At 32.5% G+C, this 26,004-nt stretch overlaps 2 protein-coding genes across 3 annotated transcripts in view; one reads left to right on the top strand and one right to left on the bottom strand.

The window, feature by feature from the left end:
* Positions 1-26,004, bottom strand: part of LOC105342112 (dynein regulatory complex protein 11) — a 274,235-nt gene that overhangs the window by 227,059 nt on the left and 21,172 nt on the right. The gene's annotated exons all lie outside the window — the stretch shown is intronic.
* On the top strand, positions 14,891-22,258 carry LOC136274777 (uncharacterized). Of its 2 annotated transcripts, none has more exons than XM_066082404.1 (6): positions 14,891-15,068; positions 15,814-15,963; positions 16,431-16,644; positions 18,020-18,193; positions 18,915-19,085; positions 21,469-22,258. In XM_066082404.1, the coding sequence occupies exons 3-5, from the start codon at positions 16,616-16,618 to the stop codon at positions 19,030-19,032; spliced, it is 321 nt and encodes a 106-aa protein (XP_065938476.1). In that variant the 5' UTR covers positions 14,891-15,068; positions 15,814-15,963; positions 16,431-16,615; the 3' UTR covers positions 19,033-19,085; positions 21,469-22,258. The 2 variants fall into 2 exon arrangements, with proteins under 2 accessions (XP_065938476.1, XP_065938477.1); XM_066082405.1 differs by having other exon boundaries at positions 16,493-16,644; positions 21,469-22,257.

Raw genomic sequence — 26,004 nt, 5'->3', positions numbered from 1 at the left:
AAGCCGGACTTTGTCTTGAAGAATGGTTTTATCGAGTTCAAAGAACTAGGCGGCTCTTTTTATTACGTAGTACTCGCATTTGATGGAACTCTTTCTTGGAAACCTTATCAAGTGTTTCAGTCACAGTGTTCCATTGACGTTACGTATTTTCCATTCGATACACAGACATGCAATATTAATTCACTATGTGGTCACACTATACATACCAGGTAACACTGAGTTCATCAAGCAGTAGTGTTGATATGGATGACTACAAAGTCAACAAAGTTTGGAAAATCACGTCAACGTCACAAAACATCAACAATTCTGGATCCAACAGTATAGTAACATATACCCTAAATCTGAAGCGAAAACCTGGTTTTTACGTCGGAAATCTTGTCACACCGATTCTGTTTCTAGGTGTATTGAACATTCTGGTTTTCATCATTCCAGCCGATGCTGGAGAGAAGATGTCCTACTGTATCACTGTAGCTTTAGGTTTCATCGTCTTCTTGACAATCATTAGCTCTGAACTACCGGCCAACTCGGACAATACGCCGTATCTATCAAAATACCTACAGATTCAAATCTTTATGGGAGGAATAGCACTCGTCATTTCTGCAATACAACTGCGGCTGCGCCATAAATCTGAGGAGCAAAAAGTTTACACACCATTCAAACTTCTAGTTAAAGCAGCGTTTTGCGAAACTGTTAAAGCCAACGTATCGTGTAAAGACAAATCTATCCCAGTGCATGGACAAAACAAAGAGGATGGGGACACGGAGGAATATGATGATTCGATTTCTTGGAACGATGTTTCATCTGCCATTGATTTTGTTATGTTTTGGATTTATATTTTCGTTTATTGCATAAGTACTATTACCATAATGACTATTCTCCAGAACTGATAATATGCGTAGTTTATCTTAAAGATTGGCAATCGTACAGTGGTTATTACTTTTATTTATACCAATGATTCCATAATATTTTACGTCTCTTGTCACTTAAGTAAAGTCAGTCTCAAATCTGCCAGTTTTCTAAGACTTAATCGAATTCTCCGTAATAATGAAAATTTTCTACAAATTTATATATACGCTCAATTACCCTTTCAAATATTTACGTATACATTTCAAAGTCACAAATAACTTTATTTCAAACTCAAGGTAAATGAAAACACTTGTTAAGGTACCATTTTTTTATTAATGAAGGTAATGGTATATACAAAAAACACAGTATATACAGTTAAATAAACTTCCCGTTATCACCATCCACAGGATGAATGACCATCTTTAAGTCCTCCTTAAAGATAGCTTAAAGGTGTTTAAAGGTAGCTTAAAGACGATCTTTAAGCCACCTTTAAGCTACCTTTAAGCTATAAGTATTGCTTAAAGGTGGCTTAAAGAAAGCGTAAAGATGGCTTAAAGGCAGCTTAAAGACCATCTTTAAGCCACCTTTAAGCCACCTTTAAGGACAACTTATAGGTCCTTAATGTCCAAACTTCTTTAAGCCACCTTTAAGCCACCTTTAAGCCACCTTTAAGCTACCTTTAAGCCACCTTTAAGCCATTAAAAGAAATTTAATTCAATATTGTGCTTAATTTCCAACAAAATGTATTAACTTGATGAAAGAAAAGGTATTAAAACGGTTTTTGTTCTAGAAAGAAAAATGAAAAAAAAACCACAAAAAAAAACGGCCACGGCGAGAATTGAACCCGGGACCCTTAGTTTACTAGCATCACCACACATCCTCTGCGCCACGGCAACTTACATATATATGAGCGTTTTTATATCCTATATATCAGTGGATATTGAATCACTGTATTGAATGTGTTTACTTTAAAAGATTTTGACAAACCATTCAGTTTGTAACAATCAATTATATCTAATTTATAAATTACATGCATGCATGTATTTAGAATGAAATACGAAACTTGGTCTTCAGTGAACAAAAATATATTATACCTAAATGGAAACCGTTAGGTTCACTATAGTAGGCTTTCTTAGTTAATAAATTTAAACCGAGTAGATATACGTTCATCTAATTTATAGCTATAAAAATGTAAGAAAGAAAATGAAATCATTTCTTTTATTAAATGCATTGATACTATTAGGGTATTTGTTCAATTTCCCGCAATTTCCCGGTTTTCATGATCGCGGCGCCGTTCCAATGTGTTTAAATATTTACATGTAATTGTATGTACATGTACATGATTTCTATAACAAACAAAATTACCAATTACCGGTGACGTATTTACTGCATGTGGCAATTGCAAATGACTTGTACATACAATTGTATGATGTGCCAGGCCGGGTATATTTGACATATTTACCCTTATACATATATTTAAATAATCAACCCCTATTTATGATCACCGGTACATTAATTAATTAGCCTCAAGATTTTACTCTTACATACATGTATCGTTAATTTGTAGACGTAACATCTTTGAAACCCAGAGCTAGGAAATAATACTTTGAAAATGAATTACAAATGTAAATTAACTTTTATTCACTAGACTTATCGTATACTCGTACATACTAAGATTCAACGCCTTTAGAAACCCTGACGTGCACCTGGGCACACGACACACCTGTTGTGTATATCTTGTATATTCTGTGTTAGTTCCAGGGGTTTTCTTAAGTTGGACAAACAATAGACTTTAATTAGATATACACAAGCATGCACCTGGGCACACGACACAACTGCTGTGTATATCTTGTATATTCTGTGTTAGTTCCAGGAGTTTTCTTAAGTTGGACAAACAATAAACTCTAATTAGATATACACAAACGAACAAAACTATGTCTAGACAAACAAAGCAGTAATATCCTGCCCGATATAACAAAGGCAGTTGAGAGTCTTTTCATCTTTAACATGTATCTAGCAGATCTAGAGTTAGAAATAATGAAAATTGAAAAAAAGAATACAAACCTTAAACCGATTAACAAATTAAATCATGCATTTTTGGTTCATTATCTTTATTTTGTTTAATAACCGGATGAACTGAGAGAGAGAGAGAGAGAGAGAGAGAGAGAGAGAGAGAGAGAGAGAGATTTTTTTCACCGATTAATTTATAATAGGAAACAAACATACTTTAATTAGTTTTATGCACATATTAAGATACAGAGACTGCGCTCATACCTACAATAATTTTGAAACCCCCCAAAAATTATAAAGAATTTTATAACGGCAATCTGTGTCCATCAGAGCGGTGCTGATGATAGCGATCTGTGTTTAATGGAGCGACGATTAAAACCGCCTGGAACACCCCCCCCTTCCTTGGAAATTATATTATCACTCGGATGACCCCCTCCCATCTCTATAAAAAAGCTTTTGCATTTAATATATGTTTTTATTGTTCAGCTTGATCAATATTGACTTAAAGGCCACTTAAAGACAGTGTAAAGGCAGCGTAAAGGGAGCGTAAATGCCACTTAAAGATGCTTAAAGGTGGCTTAAAGGTGGCTTAAAGGTAGCTTAAAGAAGTTTGGACATTAAGGACCTATAAGCACTTGCTTAAAGGTGACTTAAAGGCGGCTTAAAGGTTGTATAGCCTTTAAGCTCCTTTAAGTCACCTTTATGCCACCTTTAAGGACTTGCTTAAAGATGGTTTTTCGCCCTGTGATCCTTACCAAGTTACAACGTAAAGCCTGTCTTAATGGTAATGAAAATCCAAGTAAAAATAACCTAAATCTTACGCCAACCCATATACACTTAGCGAGGCAATGATCAAGACGGGAAATGGAGATTAAGTTCCACCCACCTACACGGGGAAGTAAGTTGACTCGAACCCTAGAGAAGATTCCAGTTCAACTGCCGGACTAAGGCAAATCCTGACTTTATATAAACTGCGCTCTGTACGTGTGTGTGTTTCTCTTAACCAATTAGAACGACATATGTATTTATAACTCAAACCAACATCCAACGAAATCATTATGAATAACACAGACACTTTTCGAATGATACTTTAACGAATACACCCGATCATATTTATTGTAACGTTTTGCTTAAGCTATAGACGAACCTGTGCTTGACATGTGACCATGCTAAATATGACCCTACCACAATACCTATGTATGTATACAAAAAAAACTGTTTAAATTGTATTCTATTGCTTGAAAAACACTGCAAGTAAAAAAAAAATTTGATCAGTACATAACTCAAAGAAGGCAGAGTGTTCAACAAATTAAACATCAGGTGTACCTGAAAATTTTAGATATGCTTTGTGAAGATATACATCATCGTATAGTAAATTGTATTATAATTGAAAAAAAAATACCATATTTTATACAAAGCTCTTCTTTTGAAAAAGATCAATATCGTCTAAAAATGGCCAAGACCATCAAGCCATCTTAAAATTATTTACTTTACCAAACAGTAGTATACATCTAAAGAAGATACATTTCTGCTCTCTGGCAGCTTGGTACTCACACTTTTTGTTTGTATATACTTGTATATGTATATACCGTATGTTCCGCTCCTTGTGCTCGCCTGTCGGTTCCGATTATTACTAGATATTCTCCAACCTTCACCGGATGTTTGGAATTTGAATCATGACATTCTCAAGTTAGTGGGTCAACAGTTGTAGGCAATCCTTTTCTCGGTGGACCCCGACCTCCAGCAAAAATTGTCTCGACGGTGTCATATCCATTATGATAACTTCTTTGCTGCTTTTCCTAAACATTTATTGTTTTGTTGCATACTTTCTCGATAGTTTTAGTCTTCTGAGCCGCTTCAACATTGCGCTGAGAATCGTCTGTAACCGACTTCTACGAGAAACAGCGAAGCAAACCATCCTCTGACCTTGCAGTTTAACATGAGGTCTGCGCACTGGAGGCTTTTTCACTCATATGTCTCCTCGCAACTGTCTTCCCATGGCAGGTACACCTCTATTACAACTAGATTTTTGGACATTTGGGAATCAACACTGAGTATGGTTGTAAATGTATTTCCACGATGTTATGGGAAAATAACTTTCAATCAAAATCCACTCTGAGCTCCCAGTCAAGCCCATGTCAAGCAATCATGACGTCTGTTGCTATGTCAGCTGTATATTTATCTTGTCTGAAAAATTGTACGTGTATCTGTCTTTGTTTCACGTTTTAATACCATTTCCATTTCCACTCCACCTTCAGCATCTCTTTGTCATGTCGATAACCATATAACCATATGTCCCTTGAGAAAGCTATACATGTACTTGGCATGTGGATAGAAAAAAGATTATGCGCCAGGGTCAATATCTTTTCACACAGCTTACAGTTGGGATCTTCGCTTTGTCCCCACTGTTACCAATTTGCAGGAGATGAGAGTGTTATACACTGACCTCAGTAGGGATTAGATTTTGAACTAGTCTTTTCACCACAGTGTTGTTCAAATCGCTGTGGTAAGTCATATGTCATCAAGGCCCCCTTTTCCCAGGTTCTGTTAACTCTTGGTTTTCGCTGCTTTCTGTGCGCCTTACTTAGGCTTGAGCCTTGTGCGCATCTTTGCTGCTAAGGCTTTTGACCACTGCTGAAAAGGTGACATTTCTATGATTTGTCGTCCAGTGTTTTCGTCGTTTGTGTAGAATAAACATAAACATCGTGTCATTATTTTTTCGCATGATCTTAGATGGTTAACATATATATTGATTCTATATTATTAAATGCCTACAAGAAACTGAAAAAAAAACAAAACAAAAAAAACAAACAAACTTTAATTTAAGGTCATTCAGAAATCTTAACCCCAGTTATACACTAATTTAAATAGATCTCAGTTGGAATATCTATGATGTATTATTATATGGGATTTATCTCTCCGACGGACCTGAGAGTGTCTTTTCGTCATTTCAGCGGTACAACTGCGGCTTCGCCATAAATCTAAGCAGCAGAAAGTATATACACCATTAAAACTTCTAGTTAAAACCGCATTTTGTAAAAATGTTAAAGCCAAAGTATCATGTAAGGATAAAGCTACCCCAGTCTATGAACAAAACAAGGAAATTCAGGACATGAAGATATATGATGATCCGATTACATGTACCTGGAATGATGTATCGTCCGCCATAGATTTTGTGATGTTTTGGATTTATATTTTTGTTTATTGCATAAGTACCATTACCATAATGACTATTCTCAAGAACTGATAAAATACATAATTTATCTTGAAGATCGGTGATTATATATTTGCGTGTATGCAAAATTGTGTTTAAAATGTAATCTACATGTATTATTAATGGGATCTCATCGTCTTAACTTTGTTCTTAAGTTGCCCTGCAACACCCTTTCTTCAATGCAAGCCATCGTTCTAGTTTTCTGTGGCTTGAATTTGCAAACGTGTCAAGGAAACGCTATTTTCCAACGCTGATAGGTCATATCTGCCTGGTATTGGCCGTTAATGACATTGTGATGTTATCCGTGAAGCCTCTGATCGGTGTTGTAAATCCCTGAGTCCATTTTTGACCCTCTTGTCTCCCTTTCTGCAGTACTGGCCAACATTTACCTTGATTTCGTATTACAAACAGAATATGAGAGATTCTTAATCCTCTGACTACCCCTTTCTGAACCTTTTTTTCTGAATTTGGTTTAAACTCGTCAACAGTGGAACATATTTGTATTCCTCAAAAGCAGCTCTTCTCAATCTCTTGAACCTTCTCTAATATGTGGTACAGATCCATTGCCGACTCAGTCAGCTTGTGGTGTTCAGATACATTGGCGCTGCCTTGCAGGGTCAAACCAAACTGCTGCAAAGTTCTTCATTCTTTCCCTTGTTTCTTTAATGATCTAGTTTATAACACCTTTGTTTTCCACCCATCCGTAGAGCCCTGGTATACCTGCCTTCTGAATAGATGTATCTATGCATGTGTTATCCACCATACAGTGCAACCTAATATTCGCTTTGATAGCAATGATTGTTTGAATCTTCGCTCTACCTCGTTTTAATGCAAAACATACCTGCACATGCAATTATCTCGAGCTTACGATATTATACCTATATACCTTTATTTTCTCTTGGGCATGACATATTATCCAGAACGCACCAAAAATAATCACATACGTTCTACATCGACATAATATTATTGATGATGCTTTGAATTGTTCTGGTGATGCATATTTTGGATATCAACCGTTCACCTTTTACCGATTAAATCTAATAAAGTGCTTTAATAACCATTAGAAGTTAAGCACTATCTTATTCTTATTGTCACCAGATATATTTCTACTACAAGTTCCTCTATAAATGTTTCTATTTATGGATGATGAGTTAGGATGACGTTGAACCTCAAGAGGTCAGAAAAGGAGACTGACAATGGTAAATTTAAGGTTATTTATTACTTACTGTCCCAGGACAAAGATAAAAAAGAATAATCATTCATGGTAATAACTAGAATGCCACTTAGACTATTGGCAGCGGAAAGGGTTAAAAAAAAAAAGGACATTAATGCAAAACAAACAACAAAGCATTATTTATTTTTCATTATTCGCACTATCCACAGCATCAACATCTTACACTTCATTTATATTTTACATGTTTACATTTAGAAACAAAATACTATCCCTATAACTCCATTTTTCTACAAAGTTTTCATAATTCATAATTCATTTATTATTCTAGTGGCTATTGATATTTTATAGTCTTATGCATTATTTTTACATTCTTGGTAAATTGCGTTCAAGGAGACTAACTCTTATTTAATATGAAAAAATTAAGATATTGTGACCAGTTATCATTCTTTGCAAATTGTATAATAAGTGCACTCTGTGTAGAAATGCATTAAACCTGAATGTATTTTTGCATATTTTCATCTTGAAACAGATTGTTAACATTGATTATCTTTATGCCGATGTCTATTAAATATATTACAGTGATTAATCCCCATATTTTGTCAGAATAAAATTAAGAACCCTTAAAGTCGACTTGTTAATTCTTTGGGACACTACGTTATAATTATGCCCATTCAACACGAAAACAATGTATATAATATCAACAACAATGTAAATAAATTGTTAAAATCGAATACTGCGTGCCGAAACATCTTTGCAACAACTGTCCAGAGACCACTTAGTCGTGTGATCATGTTAGGCAGTCTAAATAAATGCTAGATAAGAAAACAAGAAGAATACCTACAGTACTTTTAAGATTATATCGACCGTGTATATTGATCATGACATAAGCAGAAAGCAAAAATATGCTTATATTTGGTTTGGTTAGGGATTTAAATTTTTATTCACTTTTTAGAAGGTGTATAGCTACTATAATATTTTAAAGAAACATACTATCTTTCTATCCTAATTTGGGGGAATGTGTCGCAACATTTGCATTGATTTATCAAAAGTCGGGGGGGGGGGGGTCAAACCACTGTTTGACTTTGATGGGGATTTGAAATATGTAATTATAGTAGAAACCCCTTCTGACATTATTATTTTGTGTGTATATTTTAACCGATGTTTCAGCACTACAATGTGCGGGCGTTCATTTACCACTGACCCGACAACTAGAACCCCTGATTCGTGCAGGGGTAAAACAACTTCAATAAAGACATACTGTCCACCATAAATTATTACTGTAAATGTGTTCATATATTCGTCTCTATGTGCCTAGAAATAAAGATAGTAATTTGTTTTTAGATTGCCTTAAGTGTCTAACCCTTGCTTAAAAAAAAAAATTAGGTTAATGTGCGTGAAGGTTCCTTCAATAAATATTTCATTGAAATGTTACACAGTATGCACCAATGAAAGATAACAATAAGTTTGGCAATTGAACAATTCTATACGAGAAGTGCGCACACAAAAGAGTATATCGTTTGTCAATACTATTTTTTTCAAATGTACATTGGAATTCTTGTGTTAAGTTATGGGTTGATCGAATCCTTTTGTTCATATTTCTCTCTGTGACAGCTGTGGTTTTATAGACTTAAAGACTTATAGGCAATGTTTTTTAAGGATAAGAGACCTAATGAAGAATGCTGCAGTGTGGTGTGCAAATATGTCTCCTTATATGAACCTATTTGTAAGACAGTGGTCCGGACCATTCTTGTTTAGGTGAACAATATGACCCATTGACCTCTTGTTTTAGCCTTCCTGTGAAAAATAATGAATATATTTCATGGCTTGAGGGCAAAATAACAGAAAATTTGTCCTACGTGACAAGAAACGAAGAACATAGAGCAACATAACAATCAGTGTTTTTCTTTTACAAAGGGACAAATATTATTGCATTGTGGCCTAAGAACATTTAAGTTATAAAATTGTTCTCATCAGTTAAATTTCCAGTTTATAGCTCTGCTGAGCCAAAGGCTGAAGTTAGTCTCTTATAAAATGTGTTAGTTGTCTGTGGTTGTAAACTTTTCAAATTTTCATTTTCTCCAGAACCACAAGGTCAATTTAAACCTATCTTGTTACAAAGCATTTTCGAGGGAAGGGTTTTCAAGTTTGTTCAAATGAAGGGACATGTTCTTTTTTTAAGGGAGATAATAATTAGAAAAGAATGTAAAAAGGGTGTTGCAATTTAAATTTTCTTAAAGTTGTCCAGAAATAATTAGTTAATTTAAAACATGCTTTCCTCAAAGCATCTTTAAGGAAAGGATTTCACTTTTTATTTTTTTTATTGAAGGACCAGGTCTTCTTTTAAAAGGAAATATTTAGGAAAGAGTGGACATTGCATTAAGTTGAGTTTCAAAATTTCCCCAAGACTTTCTCATTAATCTTACATAAAGAAAATCTTAAAAGAACCATCATATTAATATAATACATGTATACATTTTTCTAGCTAATCAATTATGCCATTTTTTTTCACTGCGACCTTCCGGGTGACCGTGGCTTAGATTTTTTTTTCTTTATTTGGATTTGTTTTAGTCTAGACGAAACTTTTTTTTTCAATGATACAAACTATTAATTGTTTATTCACTTCCTAAAGCATATTATACCGTTATCTTACACATATATGAAGATACCTTTTGGTATTATACATATGGACATGCTCCATGAATATGATTACTTAATATCAAAATTAAAATCATATCTAATCATGTAATAAACTCATCTAACGAAGTTAATTCCACAAGATTTTAGGACTGCTAATATAACACGTTTAGATAGATAATATATATATATATATATATATATATATATATATATATATATATATATATATATATATATATATATATATATATATATATATATATATATATATATATATATATTTGTCTAGGGCTTAGTTGGATTATTTGTCTATTTGAAAAATCCAATGCAACCGACATCTGATTGCATTTAATTCTGAATACTACCAAGACACAAAGGCAATGAAACACCTATAAAGTCGCAATACACAGCAAACAACGGGTTTAAGAACCAAGTGGTCTAGCAAACAAGTATGATGCTTTCAGATACGGCCCAAATCACTGTTTTGTAAAACTCTAACCAAAGAGATTTATCAGAAAACTATACCCTACAATACAACTGAAGACGGCTCAAACCTGAAAGGTACCTGCGCATTTCTACAGCTGGTTTAAATTATCAATTTGGCATTGTCCCATATTTGAATGCGTAATGTGCATACAAAACTATGGAGGGTAATTGTGTTCAAAAATCCAGACATGTAAACTTGTAAATCCGAATATGTAATCATGTTGGTGTGTGAGTCTGAGTATGAATATGTGTAATTCTGATCGTGTAACCTATAAAACTCAGGGATAAACACTTTAGAGTTGACCCCGCAGGCCTTCAATCTAATTTTTCCTGCAGATGCTAATTGCAGCTGTAAAATGCGGAATGGGGACGAATAAATATAAGAAAAATATAAGGATGGTCTATAATCATAATATCTCTGGATAACAACTTTTCTTAGAAAGTACTATTTTTCGGAAAGTTATCGGTAAGAAAAACAAAAAATATAAAGACATATATTGGTTTTGAGATTTTGATTAATATGAGACATAAGAAGCGCCCTTTAAAAATAAATAAATAAAAATTCCAAAGATAAGGTTAACTGTCGTGAAATTAAAATGTGTATATAAAGATATTTATGCAGCACATTTGGACGATTTTTTAATTAAAATACACATACCTGTGAAAGAAGTGCAATTGAAATAGTAGAATGGGATAATTTTCAAGATAATTTCAATGACACATTATCATCTTTCACTCGAAAAAAATTCACAGGAATAAAAACGGATTCCTTACGGAGATTTATAATGGGGAATGTTTACATCTTTTCTCCATTCGGAATACTCTCGGAATACATCGCACAATTTTTCAACGTTATCATCCGGTCTTGCTGCAATACAAACACATTTTTTAGCATTGTATTTAAACCTGATAAGCTAACAGGGGTGTTTCGACTGAGAAATCTTTGAAATTTTTCCAGAAAAGTATGAATACATGTATAGTTACATACATGTACATTTTTCCGCAAAAAATTACCAAATCTTTGCAGGCCGTTTATTTTAACTAATTCAGAAAAATAACAAGAGAAAAGCTGTCAATGTAACAGCAAACCGGGTTTTCTTTTGTGTGAACAGTATCCATATTATAATCCATTTGTCAATTGATAAATACTACCTATCCAAAGAAATGGGGTACTCTATATGCAATGTATTTGCCAGAAAATGACTAAGTTCAACAGCTGATATTTTTTGACAAATTATCAGAAATCAAAATCCTAGCAATTTGCATACCTCTGATTTATGTATAAGTGTTATGCAAAAGAACAATTTCCTATCTCAAAAACTGTACGAGGAGTTATCGGTAGAATAAGGGTACCTTTTTGGCAGCCACTCACCCGCCCGCCATTTTCACTTTTTCAATAATCGAAAAACCCGGTTAAAAATTCTCTCTAAAAATTCTTAGAATTCAGAAGCAATGGAGTTACAACATGAGACCTCACGGCGGTCTCCGAACCTCATGCTGCTCAAAATATATTTACCCACTTAAGAATTTTCTTGATCCGTCTCATTTCTAGAAAATAGTACGCATTTACTTATATTCCAGTTTAAATTACATGTCAAATTAGTTTAGAGAAATAAGATATTAGGCATTTCTTTTTAACCCTTATCATACAATACCATGAGAAAAAATTACAGAAATTAGCGCATTCGTCACATCGGCGACGATTTTTATGTGCATGACCCTCTTCCTGTTTGGTCCAGTTTCAATCATAATTTAAAAAAGATTCTAAAAATAATACCGGTATTTTCGATAGGAAATAGATAAGTGTCCTTCATTAAAAGCTTATTGCAACAGTTAAGCTGAATATTATGTTTATGACTTATCCATTCCGGCGATTACGGCATGCCGTTTCCCCGCAGGAAAGCAGTTGCCATATAAAGTTATGTCAAAAGTCAATTTTTATTATGTCGGATGTGTTATTGCCGAGTCTAAAGATACAAATGCAGAAACTACGGATTGAAAGCTGCAAAGTTGAAGGTTTAATTAACTGATGAAAGCAATAAAGCTGCGAATTGTGCATCATGCGAAGGAACTGAGTCAAATCTCACACGTGTTTATGCCCGAGTTTTATAGGTTACACGGTCAGAATTACACTTATTCATACTCAGACTTACACACCAACACGATTACATATTCGGATTTACAAGTTTACATGTCTGGATTTTTGAACACAATTACGTTCCATACAAAACAACATGTAAAACCTCATGTTGATTTTTTTATCTTTTGAAAACTGATTTGGACAGAAGCAAGCTAGTTCAAGAATTGTTTACATTTTGATCCTCAAATGTACAATATGGCTGCACATCCTTCTAAAACTCATTAAATGCACTATGATAATAAATAAACATACTAGGTTGAAAGTTATTTATTGAAACATTATAAAAATGGGCAACAGGTACTCTGCCTGTGTAAGCCCTTTTCTGAAACATGAATTCTGCTTCAATGATGTTTGTTTAATAAGATTTTATATTCTTATACCTATGAGTCAAAGGCTTTCATGGCATAATAGGTTAAAATATTTCTTTTTACCATTAGTCATATCTAATATATTTGTGTAATATGAGTATTCATGAATTCTCCCAAAACCTAGTTTACTTAATTATTGAAAGGGTTCACTTATATTTCACTCAGTGTTTTCTCAAGTTGTAATAGCAGGACAAGAGAGAGATATTAACTTTCTGTACTTTCTGTAAGAATATATCGTTCATGAAGTTGATATGAAATTTAGATGCCTTGGTATGGAATCTTGGGAACTAAACCACAGGTACACATGAAACTGAAACCAATCAGATTAAAATCCCTTAGTCTGCTCTAATAGGTCACTAGAATTGCAAAGTATAAAATACACGTATACATCGTAAATGTACGGTTTTTAAAAAGATGCTTTAACGAGATTAATTTGAAAATTTGATAAAAATGGTTGTGAGATTTGATTTTGTTTTAAATGTCCAAGTAGCGTAGTGGACAATGCACCCGATTTTCACAGCTGCGACCTGAGTTCGATCCCCGTGATCGACAGTGGTTGTATGTGATAGGGTATGGCGGTCGCTTGGACACGTGGGTTCTCTCTGAGTACTCCGGCTTCTTCCCACACAAATGACCCCTTTGCGCTAACATCCGTGCCAACGAGAGATATTAATAGGAGTTGTAGAACTGGTTTATCAATCGTTGTAAAATAAAGTTCAGTTCAGATTTTGGTTTTAAATCTCTATTTGATTGGCTGAAATAATTATTTATTATCTTAATGATGCTGCGTACGTCATAAAAATATCAACAGTCTACGTTTTCTTTTATTTAAAAAGAGACATCTACAACTTAACAGAACTTGTTTTGCCAAACCCTTAATTAGCATCGGCTAAGGTGAGCTTTTTTATTCAAAATGTGTTCGTTGTCGTCGTTGTTACCGTAAACTTTCCACATTTTATCATTTTCTTACGAACCGCTCGTCAAACTTCAAGCAAAATTATCCCAAAGCATCATTGAAATGTAAGAATTAGAAATTGTAAAAAATGAATAAATCAATAGATAAAAAATGGCAAAAACCTCCTTTAATGGTATATATTAAGCAATTGTTGGCAATTTAAAAATATTCTTCTCAAACACCATTGAGACAAAGAAGTTAAAACTTGCGTTGAAACACCATCAGAAAGTGTAAATTCAAGTTTGTTTGTCTCATGATCCCGATTTGTAGGCTTGGAACACGATTAGGATACAATTTTAATACAATAGTGAGTTTCTTTTTTTTAATTGTTGAATTTCTTAATAACAATCGTTCGTCCAAAAAAGTTTACAGATGTGTAGAAACATGGTAAAGCAGATTATATCAAAGTTTGTTCAAACCGTAATCCTTAGGGGTGGTTGGAGCCAACCTTTGAGTTAAACTATTTAATAGGAATAAATATAGAAAATTAAACATCCTTCCCACATATCATTACGTAAAACGATATAGCCTGAGTCGTTTTTAACGAAAAAAAATGTTAAACATTGTACAAAAGTAGTTCCTTTTCAGGGAGGAGTTCTATAAATTTTGAAGTTATATGTATATTGACGAACTGTTTGCATGTATTGTAATCACGTCAGTGTAAGAATTAATATTTTTGTTATTAATTTCGTTTCTTAATTATTCAGTTTTATATTAGTGTATCCGGCATGCAAACAACCCTACAGACACACATCAGCCAACTTTTGCATGCAATTGCCAATTCATTTTCATTTAGAAATGAAAAATAGAATTAACAATGGACCTATACCTAAGTGGCCTATTCTTTAAAATGCTCAACAGGAGTATTGTGAAATTAAATTTACCTATGAAATTGATAAGAGATGTTTGTTGTAGCCTTGTTATGTATAAATAAAACTAACCCCGTTTTTTAAAGCCTATCCTTCAATGTAAGTATATTGATTTTTTGGTGATTTAATGCTCCGTTATCCAGGTAGAGTGTGTACACAGTAAATTTAAATACCCCTTTTCAATTTGTGTATCATGAGTTTACAACTTTGTTTCAGCCCTGAACGAATAGTCAAGTCAGTGAAGGAGAACAAAAAACAGACTACAGGGAGGCTTCGTTGCTACATCAAATGGATACCGGGAAGTTCCAATCAGTGCCAACATATCCAATTTTACATCATTGGACAGTTCTTCTACTGTTTAAAGTTAAGGTAAACTTTAAAATTAAAGCTACAATTTTTGAAATGACGGATATCATAATTTTTGTATCAGTTATATTTTTAATCAAAAAAGACAAAACTATCTTTTGTTCAGGGCTAAAACAAAGTTGTAAACATATTTATGGGAAGGGAATTGTTTCTCATAAACTTTGACGAAGAAAATAAAAGCTAGCTATATTAGGGACTGGTTTGGTTTGAAATTATCTTCGCAGTTGAATTTCAGTTGTCTCTGGTACCAATAGCGGGTTCTCCATGATCCCACTTAAAAATTAAACAATTTTTTAAACATACCAGAATATATTTTAGAAAACAAAATCTAAAAAGAAAACATAAAATGGACAATTCAGATTTGAAAATGAGAATAAAAACCGAATATACCGACGTGGCCTATGCTTGTAAATGTTCAAAAGAAATATAGTGAAATTTAAATCTACTTATGAAATTGATTTTAGGTGTAATATAATATTAAGCGTTTTCATACATATCACAAACCCTCCATTTTATAAGGTTGCTTCAATATGAAATGTAAGTATATTGATTTTTTGAAGTTCCCAGGTAGAATTGTTAACTTTTAATACATTTCATAACCCACCCCCCTTTCACAGAGTACCTTTCATTATGCAATGTAGATATATTGAATATTTAACGAGTTAATGTCCCCAGGTAGAATATGTACACAGTGTGTTTAAATACCCCTTTTCATTTTATTTAAAGTGAGTTTACAACTTTGTTTCAGGCCTGAACGCATAGTTTAGTCAATGAAGGAGAACGAGAATTCAGACTACAGAGAGGCTTCATCTCTCCATCAAATGGATACTGAGAAGTCCCCATCACTGCCAACACATTTGACTTTATACCACTGGACGGTTCTACAGTTTGAAATAAGGTAAATTACAAAATTATAGTGAAAAGGTTCAAAATGACAGATATCAAAATTTGTGTATCAATAATCTATTATTTTAATAATAATAAAATAATTTATCTTTTGTTAAAAGTTGTAAACAAATCTATGGGTAGAGAATTGTTTGTCATAAATTTTGACTATGAACATAATAACTAGCAATAATTATAGGACCTGGTTTGCTTTGGGATTTTGTTTTTCATTTTAATCTCAGTTTTTTATGCAACCAATAACGGGTTCTCGACGATCCCACTAAATTAAAAAAAATTGTTTAAACATACATAAAAATTTTATTTTAGAAAACACAATTTAGGGACAAATATTTCCATTCTACAGAAAATGTTTATAATTTCAATGATATTTTTACAGAATGAATACCATAAAATGGCAGCACGGCAACAGAAGTATCTTCTATAAAGTAGAATTATCATTTTTTATGATTTTTTTTCCAGGAAAAATCTCTGCAATATTGGCTGATGTCAGGTCTAACATGTTGGTCCTCATCTCGTTGTAGACCGCCTGGACTAGTATGTCCTTCCTTGTGCTCCGAGGTTGGTCAGGATGATACACTTTGTGATAGGACCTGCCATTGACCGCCTACGATCAATAATGAAAGAAGAATGTATTCAATTGAGAAATGGTTATTGGAAACTCAAATTCATCCAGGTACAGTCAAAACTTTAAAGAAATAAAATTACAACGAAACTGTAAAAAAAAAATATTCATTTGCATACCTACTAAAAACAATTGAAATAGTTGCATTTTCTATATCCTAACTCGTAAACAGCTAGACTGACATTAAATCCCCTTTTTTGTAGATTTTTTCAGCAAGGGAGGAATTCAATTATTTCCACTGATTGTTGATATATCTTGAATATTATATATTATATTGATACGAAATTTTATTGATTTAAATGTTAAAAAAAACTACAAATAAATTCAAAAATTTATAGATCTAGCTTTTTGCTGACAGATATCTTGCAATTTACTGTACGGCCTATTGTATCATAGAGCATGCGCACTCAACGGCCATATATAACAGAAGCAATTGTAGAGGCTAGTTTTGTCGCCAATACTAGTATTTTTTCGACTTAGAAGGTAGTTTGATCATTTGAAACAATGATTTTATTCTTATGTTTAGTGCATTGTCCAAAAATATATTTTATTGCATATTTGATCTGTTTATGTAAGGAATTGAGAAAATTTGCCAGGCAGCCATTTTGCAGCAATGTTAATGAATTGCATGATCTAAAAGAGGAATAACACATTGTCTTTATTTCTAAAGTATCAACTAATGAGTACAAAAAGTAAAGATGATTTAAGAATTTGATTTTGTTTAAAGATAAAAAAGTATTTCCTTATGAACTTTGGAATATATTTGTAAACATAATATATGTACAAGGAAGAAGATGACGTAAGCCAACCTGAACATTAACATAAATTTGAAAGCTCAACAAACAATATTAGGTTTTTTTACAAACATAAAAGATGAGCAATTTGACAGTTTGACAGCTTTTTAAAATGATTAAAAAGGCATCATTGTCCTGTATTTTATGCATAATTTGCATACAAAACAGCATGTGGAATCTCATATCTATTGTTTTTGGTTTTTTTGGCAACAGTTTAGGTCAGTTTTGAGCAGAAACAAGTCAATTCAAGAAATGTTTACATTCTTATCCTCAAATATACAAGATGGCCGCACATCCCCTTGATGCACCAAATGTACAATATTATGTAAAAAAAAAATAAAAAAAAGATTGTCATTATCATTACAGATGTTAAAGTATACCATAGATTTGATGCTGATTCATTTAAACACTGGTTCATGAAGGTTGTGGAGCATTTATACTAATCCATGTTTCCAAAACAATTCCAGTTTTTGTTCAAAATCCCACCACATACGATATATTTATTTTTAAAACCTATTTTATCACTTTTTCTGATTTGTCTGTGTAAGTGGACCAGCTCGACAAACTATTTAACTACAAAAGTAATTTAAGTTTGATGTATAATTTTAATCATGCAGCTTATCTTATTTCAGAATGGCTGTGCCTATAGATGATGAGGTAAATCAAAGAAATGTCCAAAGGTTAACCCCAGGAGAAGTGCTTGCCATTCTGTTCATAGCACTGTTTTTGCTGCAGGTAGTCTTGTTAGCCTGTTTAGCCTTGCTAGTTATGGTGCCAATTGTTATACTAGCCTACATTATTTACAGGTAAGTTAATGTAGCAAGTTTTAAAAATGTACATGCTATTATTTAGAAAATAAAATAAATAACTTTCTTTTGAGAAGGGGGCACACAATTGAAATGTTTTATTTTGAATAAAATGAAATCATTCATCACCAGAATATATATATTTTTTTAATTTCAGTGGCTTCTGTAATCTTGCATTGCATAGATAAATAATAACTTTATAATTTACATATATTATAAATGATAATGGGAGTCATTCGGAATCATCATACATGTATAGAGGGTCACACTCTTTTTTCTTAAAAAAAATAGATGTAAGATCAGATGCCTTGGAGGAGTGAGCATCCTCTGCTAACAGGTCAAACTTACCGTGTGATCTTTGTTGAATAATGTGAAAAGCCTGAACTTTGATGGTTGAATTGTATAAAATGTAGAAAAGTCATAAGTTGTTTTGCAATTAAATTTGGTAGAATTTATCTAATACAGTAAGATACAGTTTATGGATCATTTATGCTAATCCATGTTTCCAAATCAATTCAAATCATAATTCAAAATCCCAGCACATATGCTATATTGTGATCAGATTCTGATATCTTTTAGCCCTAACTTTTCATTTATATTCAAATCCCAATTATTCACTTTTTTCTGATTTGTTTGTGTAAGTGGCCTTGAAAAACTATTTAACTACAAAAGTTATTAAGTGTGATGTAGTATTATATTCATGCAGCTTAACCTATTTCAGGATGGCTGAGCACATACATGATGAGGATAATCAAGGAAATGTCCCAGGGTCAACCCCAGGAGAAGTGCTTGCCATTCTGGTCATAGCACTGTTTCTGCATGTAATCTTGTTAGCCTGATTAGCCTTGCTAGTCATGGCGCTGATTGTTATACAAGCCTACAATATTTGCAGGTAAGTGGATGAAACCAGTTTAAAAATATATATGGTATTATTTTGAAAAAACAATAAATATCTTTTTTTAGGGGAAGTGTGAGAGTATCACAGAAATAAAATGTTTGATTTTGTATGAAATCATTCCATTACTAGAATATAAATCTTTCTAAATGTTATTTGCTTCTGTAATCTTGCATCGCAACATAAACACGAACTATATTATTTACATGTATTATAAATGGTCATGGGAGTCATTTGGAATTATTACTTTAAGGGTCACACTCTTTTTCAAAGGGAAAAGATTAAAAGACTGTTAAAATCTTGTTTAAGATTAGACAATCTGAAAAATTGTTAGTATTCTTCAACAATCGTAGTCTCAAAAGCCATTTGGCCAGAAAAGCTGAAGTTATGTCAAAGCATCCTTAATAATAATAGTTCAAGTTTAATCAAATCATGATACTCGGGGCATAAGGTGAGGTCACAATAACGGTCGCATTTTTGCGTAGAAATGAACCAAAAAAACCTTTAAAATCTTCTCCGCAAAACCAATTGGCCAGAAAGGCTGTATTATGTGTAGAACCATTCTCTGATAGGAAATTCAATTTTGTTTAAATCATGTAATTGGAGTAACATTTTTACATAGAAATACCGGTTTATAGATAAAAATCTTAAAAACTTTTTCTCAAAAATCAATTGACCAGAAAGGCTTTAACTAAAGTGAAAGCACACTCAGATATGGTAGATGAAAGTTTGTTCAAATCCTGATCCTCGGAGTGAGGGTGATGAATTTTATATAATAATATATTGGGAAAAAATATTATTTGTTTCTAAAAATGAATTGGCCAGAAAAGTTAAAATCTTTTTTGAAGCGTGAATCTCAGGTTGTATAGATTTAAATTTGTTCAAATCATGATCTCTGAGGGAAAGGCGTGGGCCATTATGGAGGGAGTATAAATTTACAATGGGAAAAGAAACTGTTCTCAAAAATAAGAGTGCAGTAATATATTGTATAACTTTTATGCACGCTTCCTGGCATATTGTTGATTCTCAACTGTTTAGACTATGACCTCTGGAAAGTTATTGGGACCCATAAGGATTCAAAGTCTGATCTTTTTGAGAACTGCAATTTTTAATATGTGAATATAGCAATGCAATCACTATGATACAAAAGGGCATACTGCATAACATAAAAATGTCTATAGAAAAAATTGACATTCTTTTTATACAGGATTTATTCTCCTTACTTGCCCAGATATGTTGTGTTAATTGCAACTTCTCGTGCCTTTTCGGCAAAGGTCAGACAAAAATCACTCCGAATGCATTACGTAGGCGTTCATGACAAACCCCCTTTTTTAAAAAACCCAAAACAAAACAAAACTTGATATCATCAAGAGAACAAATTTTAGAATCTGTTTAGGTGTGAGCTACACTTCATGAAAATAAAAATTTTCCCAAAAATATGACAAAGTAATGGCATACAAGACTGTCTGGTCGATACTTGTTTAGATGTAAAATTTTTGCATAAATTTCAAACATACAACAATGTTAATACATTTATGTACATTTGAAGTTTTTCAGAGCACTACCTGAAAGCTTCGAGAACTTGTAATTGATTTTGATTGACTTAATGACTAAAAAAAACTTATATTATTATGGATAATGTTGGTCAGGTGAGCGATGTGGCCCATAAGCCTCTTATTTACATTTTTTGCGGTCTGATTTTGTTGAAGCTGGTATATAATGACCTAGGGCGTTTTATGATTTTAAATTAAAATTCTAGATGCTAACTTTTTGTTCTAAGCCGGGATAAAGTATTCGCGATCGAGTGGATGCATTATTTTTGGGGGATGGGCCAAGTTTATGAGATGTAATAAACAAGGATGGTAAATATTTTTATTATACTTTCACGTTAAATATTGAAATCTGATTGGTTTAGACGCAGTTGGTAATCCGTTCTAATACCCTCAGCGTAAGCAACGCACTTGGGAAGAGGTAACACAACGAATTGCTGCATGTGCGTATATTATGCGCGTACGGTTCGTCGTAGAATTCACTTCATTTTCATATGAAAGCAGTAAAATTGTCTTTAAAATTAAGACATTCAGTATAATAAAATAAATAGTGCCTGTTTGGGAGGGAAACTGTTGAAATTAAGACCCCTCGAAAACCATTGTCAACCTCCGCTTCGCGTCGGTTGACAATGGTTGTCTCGGGGTGTCAATTTCAACAGTTCCCCTCCCAAACAGGCACTATTCATATAGTTGTTCCAGGTGCATTAATTTTGCTTTTATTCTAATTGTATTAGATGGCTATAATATCGAATGTGCGAGAATAGTGTATTGTATAAAAATGAGAATTTCTGATACATGGTTGATATAAATTTTATTTTCCTATCTTTTAGTGGATGCATGAATTAAGACCGGAGGACAAACACCCTGATGCTACTTTTATTGTAAAATAACAAAAATTCCAAGGGAAATGTGGAAAATAAAACAAGTTTATTTATAAATAATTTACAGTTCATACTTGTTTATAAAAATTTTGGATAAGAGATGTATCTTTCCATGTTATTTTCCCATGTATGAATGTGTTCAAGCATATATGTAAAACAAAATTTGATGTATAATTGATCAAAGTTTGATAATTAGTCATAATATTTTTCATGATCCTGGAATGAAGCCTTAATGTTTAAATAAAAATTAAATGACTTTTGATCAAGTTCATTAAACTCTATTAACCAAGCTGCGTAACAGTGTTTCTTAAAAATTATAAAGTAATTCAACTTATTTTTGAAGACATGAAATTGTGCTTGGATAATTGTGTACTTGCTATTTTATGCTTGGCTTTCTGTTATATGTGCTTATATATGTGTTCTGTCAAACTTTTATGCAATAAAAAGGAAACAAAAATAGTTTCTAAAATCTTTAAAAGAGCGATTAGGGCCAGATCCCAGATGTTTGCTGACCACATAGCTTCAATAGAATTTGATTTGATTCCTCTTACTCGTGTTTTTCAATATGTCAAACAAAACAGTTTTAAAATGGTTAAAAACTGATTAATGCTCAATTATACAATGATGGAGCTTATAATGTTTTGTCATGTGGTGATTACGAACAGTGTCCAAGATCAAAAATCAAAAGGAAAAAATACAAAGGAGGAGCAAAGCAAACACAGGCCTATTTCAATAAAGGTTGCAAAGTGATTCTTCTAATGAAATACCTTTCCAACCACTACTGAAATATTTTTTTTTTCAATTGTGGTTTTATTCTAATGGTGGTTGCAACAGTTGTATTATGAATATATTTTGTTTTTCTGGTAGTTTTGTCCTTTCCAAACTTAAAATGTTGATTATCATTTGAATATAATATCGAACATTTTGCCAGCGCAACACCATTACCAGAACATTCCAATTTTATTACTTTTCTGTGAAGTTTGGCAATTTTGAATTTACAAGTTTGTTGTTGATGAAAACAAATGTATAAATGTGCATACCGGTATTTGCAGGAAATGTTAGTGCAATGAATTTTTCGGGAGTTAAGCATCTTTATACATTAAATTATTTTGTGTATTTAGTGCAAATATTGCCATTCACTATGTGAAGCAATTTCAAGAATTGAAGGAGCGTGGGATATGTGGTCTTACTATTTCTTTCATCGCATCAACCAATCTTCAAGATAGAATACATAATGGTAGTTTAAATAAACTTTGTGACCTCGACATTTCTTATGACGACACCAGATCTTCATTTCTGTGCTAAAACTTCAAAATGTATGTACAAAATTAATCATTTTAATTATTATTGCATGCAGACCTTTTCTATGGCATTGATGTTTACACTTTTAATGTTACATCGGTTCAACTCTTTGAAAATTTAGATTAAAACAAACATTATGCTTAAAAATTATTTATTTTTGCAAGCAATTAGACTTTGTCATTTTACAAATCTTAACCTTCCTGATGACCTTAATTTATTTAGCCCTAATGTGCATTTACAAATGTGCCTTAGTAAAAAAGAAACTGCATAAACATAGGGAAACAAACGAACAAAAAGTCACTTTTATATTAACCAGAGTAAAAATACATATGGTTTCCATATACTATTATCAAATTTAATTGAAGGCGTTCCTGTCTTCTCGATTATTTATACAAAATTCAAATCAAATAATTGTTTCTTTTTAAAACCAAAGCTCTAATACTCAGATTCCACCATACATTGTTAAAATTGTGTTTGTATTGTATGGATATGTAAGGAATTAACGTTTCGAATAAAATAATATTTATTTGTTGGTTCATCTAGGTTTCAATCTTAAGAATCAAGTTGTAGTCAATAATTGCGCTAATGCTTACAACAGCTAGTTAAATCTGCAGTGCTTTTAATAAAAGTTTCTCGAAGCCTACCTTGGATATTTCATTAAAAGATAAAGAATAAAAGGACCAAGATACCACATCAACCGTTAAACAATGAAAATGACTGCAGACTGATTACACAACATTTATGACTGCCGCCATGACTCGTTGTAACAACATTCAACAAGTGTAGGATCAAGTCTCCAAGACGTACACGGTCGGTGGAAAGTAGCAAAGAAATAATCAAATTACCCATACGTACTTCATCGGAACACCTAGTCACAGTATACAGCAACGTGTTTAAGAACTGAGTGGTTTAGGGGCACAGCTCAAATTCCTGTTCCACAAAACTCTAACAGAAGACCGACTTTTCATCCACAGACTGAAAATGGCTCGATAATGACAGGGTGTCAGTATACATATACCACACATGTTCTTACCGACTGGCCTGACAATGCATTGTTTCTGTTTGTCACTTGCGAGTTACTGGTTAGTCAAAAATTGAAACATCTAATTGGCAAAACAATTCTATCAATTCCAATTCTGTTGATGTTATTTCATAACCATGATTACAGACACTCATAGTAGGTTTGCTTATTTGATTGGTGAGGGTGAAAATTATGTCCGAAAATCATGCAATATTATTTTTAACACACCAAACTGCAGAACAATTTTCACTTTTTTGTATTTTTTTTTTGTAGAAACTTATAGGTGGGATGAGTTTTTTTTTAAAGAAATTTAATATTAAAAAATTCTCAGCCGTGCTATTCTACCTACAAATATTATACAGTATATAATCTAAGATTCCCTCTACGATTTTTTGTCTGATAGCGCTAAAAGGGACATCTAACACGAGACTGTTCCATAAATATTGCTACAAGAAACTGTATCGGGATATTATATTATTGAAAACGAATGAAATTCTTATTCCACAGTAAAAATGTATTGTCCAAACGAATAGTAAATATAAAAAAATACATGATTTGCAAATTTAATTGAACTATGTTAGGAAAAGGGGGAATATGCTTAGCAGCCATTTTTCATTATGCTATAGACTTTCCTGGTCTGAAGAAAACATAACGCATAGCTTTAATTACCACAGGTTTTAACAATGAGTACAAAATGCTAGAAATTGATTACAGATTTTAAAAAAAATATTCAATCTTCAGACGTTTTTAAAATAACAATTACGTTACTTGGTTCTATATATAAAACCGGACACTGCGATATTTTTTGGATTTAACTATATATATATATATATATATATATATATATATATATATATATATATATATATATATATATATATATTTATATAATATGAGTATTCAGGAATTCTCCGAAACCTAATTTGATAGTGTTACTTAATTATTGAAAGGGTTACTTATGTATCACTCTGTGTTTTCTCAAGTTGTAGTAGCAGTACAAGAGAGAAATATTAAATTTCTGTAATTTCTGTAAGAATACATGTATATCGTTCATGAAGTTAATATGGAATTTAGATGCCTCTATGATCTACATTTGTATGGAATCTTTGGGATTTAACCACTGGAACTGAAATTAATCAGATTAAAATCCGATCCCTTAATCTGCTCTAGTAGGTCACTACAATTGTAAAGTATGAAATACACGTATACATCGTAATTGTACGGTTTGTTAAAAGATGTCTTAACTAGATTGATCTAGAAAGTTGATAATATATGGTTGTGAGATTTTGTTTTGGTTTATCTCTATTTAATTGGCTAAAATAATAAGATTATATCTTATAAAGAATGCTGCTTTTGTCATAAAAAATATCAACAGTCTACGTTTTCTTTCATTTATAAAGAGACTTCTACAACTTAACAGAACTTGATTTGACAACCCCTAATTACATGTAGCATTGGCTGAGGTGAGTTTGTTTTTTTTACAAATTGTTGGCAATTAAAAAATAATCTTTTTAAACACCATGCGACAAAAAAGTTAAATCTTGCGTTGAAGCATCATCAAGAAGTGTAAATTCAAGTTTGTTTGAATCATGACTCAAGGGTGTGGTGTTGGGACAAGATTAGGATACAATTTTAATACGATAGAGAATTTCTTTTTTTTTTTTTTTAATGTTGAACTTCCTAATATATGTAACAATCATTCGTCCAGAAAAGTTAAAAGATGTGTACAAACATCCTAAGGCAGGTTATTTTCAAGCTTGTTCTAAACGTGAGCCCTAAGGGTGGGTGGAGCCAACCTTTGAATTTGACTTTTTAATAGGAATAAATAGAAAAAATTCTTCCCAGATATCATTAGGCAAAACAAAATAACCTAGGTCGTTTTTAACGAAATATTTTTTTTAACTTTGTATAAAAGTAGTTTCCTTTCAGAGGAATAAATTTTGAAGTCAAATGTATATTGACGGACTGTTTGTATGTATTGTAATCAAGTCAGTCAAGTTAATTCTTTTGTCATTCACAGGATGAATCTTTGCATTTCAGTCAATTGAAAGGTGACTGAAAGGTAACTGCAATGTGACTGAATGGCATAGCTGTGCCATTCAGTCACCTTTCCAGACCATTTAGTAAACATTCAGTTGACTGAATGGCAGAGCTTCATCCTG

This window comes from Magallana gigas, chromosome 4 (assembly GCF_963853765.1).
Source record: "Magallana gigas chromosome 4, xbMagGiga1.1, whole genome shotgun sequence".
Classification (NCBI taxonomy): domain Eukaryota; kingdom Metazoa; phylum Mollusca; class Bivalvia; order Ostreida; family Ostreidae; genus Magallana; species Magallana gigas.
The sequence above is the reverse complement of the archived record's forward strand: the minus strand, read 5'-3'. Positions and strand labels throughout refer to the sequence as shown.

Excerpts from the sequence above, each read along its gene's own strand:
- LOC136274777 (XM_066082404.1), top strand. The coding sequence starts at position 16,616 with ATGGTTATTGGAAACTCAAATTCATCCAG. Across the intron at positions 16,645-18,019 it reads GGAAACTCAAATTCATCCAG|AATGGCTGTGCCTATAGATG; the intron begins GTACAGTCAAAA and ends ATCTTATTTCAG. Across the intron at positions 18,194-18,914 it reads CTAGCCTACATTATTTACAG|GATGGCTGAGCACATACATG; the intron begins GTAAGTTAATGT and ends AACCTATTTCAG.